Here is a 3,411-nt window from a genome sequence, read left to right as displayed (position 1 = left end):
GTCATAATTATTTTAATATGAGATATGAAGAGACATCCTTTTAAAAATCATTGATAGATGAATGAATATAAAAGGAGATTTCCCAACAAAAAATAGACAACAAATACCAATAAAATAAAATATAGGACAATTATGACCTCACCTATTAACTTCAGAGAGATTTTTTAAATAGTATTTAGCAAGATCAGAAGCCAATCCTAGATTGAAATGTTGAGAAATTTGAGGTTGTTAAATCGATAGCAACTATTGTTTGAATTGCAACTTGAATTGTTGCCCTTTCAGCTATTAAAAACCCAATTTTATTTAAGGTAGAAAAAGAAATATACTAATATAAAAAAGTTCACATTATAATAAGAGGCTCTTGTGAATAAAGAATTAAAAGATCGAGTTGGCCAGTAAAATTCCTTCCTTCCAATTAAAAAATAAAATTCATACAAATACTTAGCATCCAATTGTAATTGAGATGAACAATTCAAAATTCGAACAAAACACCTAATAATCATCACAACATCACATTATCAGAAAGGAAATCCCCAAAACGCTGACCAATTAACTAAAACAAGCGTAAAATTAAAAGAGACTAATCAATCAAACGAAAAAACTTAATCAACTTCTTCAATTTTGGGACCAGCACCACCTGCAGCTGGAGGAACTTCATCATCATCTGCACTCATGTCAGGAGCAGCTCCACCTTGGTACATCTTGGCAATTATTGGGTTGCAAAGACTCTCAAGTTCCTTCATCTTATCTTCAAACTCATCTGCTTCAGCCAATTGGTTATTATCCAACCAAGTAATTGAAGCATCAATTGCATCTTCAATCTTTTTCTTGTCATCGGGTGAAAGCTTTGAAGCAATCTTCTCATCTTTAATTGTGTTCCTCATGTTGTAAGCATAGTTTTCCAAAGCATTCTTTGCATCAACCTTCTTCTTATGTTCCTCATCTTCTGCCTTGTATTTCTCTGCTTCCTCGACCATCTTCTCAATCTCCTCCTTTGAAAGTCTACCTTTGTCATTAGTAATTGTGATCTTGTTCTTCTGCCCGGTTGTTTTGTCCTCAGCAGAGACATTCAAGATACCATTAGCATCAATGTCGAAGCAGACTGTAATCTGAGGAACACCACGGGGTGCAGGAGGAATGCCGGATAGCTCAAATTTGCCCAACAAGTTGTTGTCTTTGGTTCTTGCTCTTTCTCCCTCATATACTTGGATCAAGACACCAGGTTGATTGTCTGAGTAGGTAGAGAAAACTTGCTCCTTCTTGGTTGGGATGGTTGTGTTCCTTGGAATCAACACAGTCATGACACCTCCTGCAGTCTCCAAACCTTGAGACAATGGGGTCACATCCAAAAGCAACAAATCTTGAACCTTCTCATTTCCTTCACCACTCAAGATAGCAGCTTGGACAGCAGCACCATAAGCAACAGCCTCGTCAGGGTTGATACTCTTGCAAAGCTCCTTCCCGTTGAAGAAGTCCTGCAACAACTGCTGAACTTTGGGAATCCTAGTGGAACCACCAACAAGAACAACTTCATGAACAGTGCTCTTATCCATCTTTGCATCCCTCAAACACTTCTCCACGGGCTCCATACACTTTCTGAACAAATCCATGTTAAGCTCCTCAAACCTAGCACGAGTTATTGTTGTGTAAAAATCAACACCCTCGTACAAAGAATCAATCTCAATGGTTGTTTGTGCAGTTGATGAGAGAGTTCTCTTTGCTCTCTCACAAGCAGTTCTCAACCTCCTAAGTGCCCTAGGGTTACCACTGATATCCTTCTTATTCTTCCTCTTAAACTCTTGAACAAAATGATTAACCAATCTGTTATCAAAATCTTCACCACCAAGATGGGTATCACCAGCAGTGGCCTTAACTTCAAAAATACCCTCTTCAATAGTGAGAAGTGATACATCAAAAGTACCACCACCCAAATCAAAAATCAACACATTCTTCTCACCAACACTTGTAGCCTTCTTGTCAAGACCATAAGCAATAGCTGCTGCAGTTGGCTCATTGATTATTCTCAACACATTCAAACCAGCAATGGCACCAGCATCCTTTGTAGCTTGACGCTGGGAGTCATTGAAGTAAGCAGGAACTGTAACAACAGCATTCTTCACAGTAGAACCAAGATAAGCCTCGGCAATCTCGCGCATCTTAATAAGCACCATAGAGGAAATTTCCTCAGCAGCAAATTGCTTCTCCTCACCCTTATAGTTTACCACAATCATAGGCTTTTCACCGGGACCAGCAATAACCTTGAATGGCCAAAGCTTCATATCACTCTGAACAGAAGCATCAGAAACTCTCCTTCCAATCAAACGTTTTGCATCTGACAAAGTATATACACATTCAAATCACCAATTAGCTATTGCTACTAACCAATTAAAATTCATAAAACAAATTACTACTAACAACCCTCATATACAACTTAAAAAGTAAACCAATACGATGGATTCATAAATCAAGTATATATATTTTACTAAAAAATTAAAATAAATATGAAAATCAAGTATGTGGTGGTGAAGATGAAGTTAGAAATCTTACCGAAGACTGTGTTAATAGGGTTCATGGCGACTTGATTCTTAGCTGCATCACCGATCAACCTTTCACTATCGGTGAAAGCAACATAAGACGGCGTCGTACGGTTTCCTTGATCATTCGCAATGATCTCGACTCTGTCGTGCTGCCACACGCCGACGCAAGAGTATGTTGTGCCGAGATCGATTCCAATAGCTGGACCTTCTCCTTTTCCGGCCATCGTCGAACAGATTTTGAACGCTAGGATTTGGTTTCGTTAGGGTTTTGAAAATTGTGACTTGTGAATGAGTTTTTGTAGAATGGGAGTGTTTGATTTGATTTTTATACAGGAATTTTGGATTCTGGAATGTTCGTTTTGTTACGTTGGAATGGGATATTTGAAACGGAGACCGAAAGTGTGGAAGCTCTTTTACACGTTTTCCGCTTCTGGTTGGTTCCGGATGCTTCTTTCTTAGTCCGAAAACTTAAGTTACCCAAGATCAACGCTTATACTTGTTTTAATCAAATCAAGGGTTGGATTTAATCAATATTAATCTTTTATATATATATATATATATATATATATATATATATATATATATATATATATATATATATATATATATATATATATATATATATATATATATATATATATATATATATAAAACTTAAATTTGGGATAACTACACAATTTTTTAAGTTATTTATATTTAATTAGGGATAATTTTATATTTTTTTATATTGATTTATTATTATTATTTGTAAGATATCAATGATTTCTTTATTCAAATATTCATTTTACTAGTAAGATATCAATGATTTCTTTATTCAAATATTTCACTCTATTTTAAGTTATTTACATTCTGACTTGACTTGTGTGTTGGAGCG

The 3,411-nt window shown here is 35.8% G+C and overlaps 1 protein-coding gene across 1 annotated transcript; it reads right to left on the bottom strand.

Annotated features, from left to right (window-relative positions):
* Positions 1–388: 388 nt before the first annotated feature.
* Positions 389–2,994, bottom strand: LOC127128264 (heat shock cognate 70 kDa protein 2). The gene is made up of 2 exons (XM_051057505.1): positions 2,548–2,994; positions 389–2,332 (listed from the first exon to the last, which is right to left on the bottom strand). Exons 1-2 carry the CDS (start codon positions 2,759–2,761, stop codon positions 603–605), a joined length of 1,944 nt encoding a protein of 647 aa, XP_050913462.1. The 5' UTR covers positions 2,762–2,994; the 3' UTR covers positions 389–602.
* Positions 2,995–3,411: the final 417 nt, after the last annotated feature.

This window comes from Lathyrus oleraceus, chromosome 3, assembly GCF_024323335.1.
Source record: "Lathyrus oleraceus cultivar Zhongwan6 chromosome 3, CAAS_Psat_ZW6_1.0, whole genome shotgun sequence".
NCBI classification, from domain to species: domain Eukaryota; kingdom Viridiplantae; phylum Streptophyta; class Magnoliopsida; order Fabales; family Fabaceae; genus Lathyrus; species Lathyrus oleraceus.
The sequence above is the reverse complement of the archived record's forward strand: the minus strand, read 5'-3'. Positions and strand labels throughout refer to the sequence as shown.

Excerpts from the sequence above, each read along its gene's own strand:
- LOC127128264 (XM_051057505.1), bottom strand. The coding sequence starts at position 2,761 with ATGGCCGGAAAAGGAGAAGGTCCAGCTATTGGAATCGATCTCGGCACA. Across the intron at positions 2,333-2,547 it reads CCCTATTAACACAGTCTTCG|ATGCAAAACGTTTGATTGGA; the intron begins GTAAGATTTCTA and ends ATACTTTGTCAG.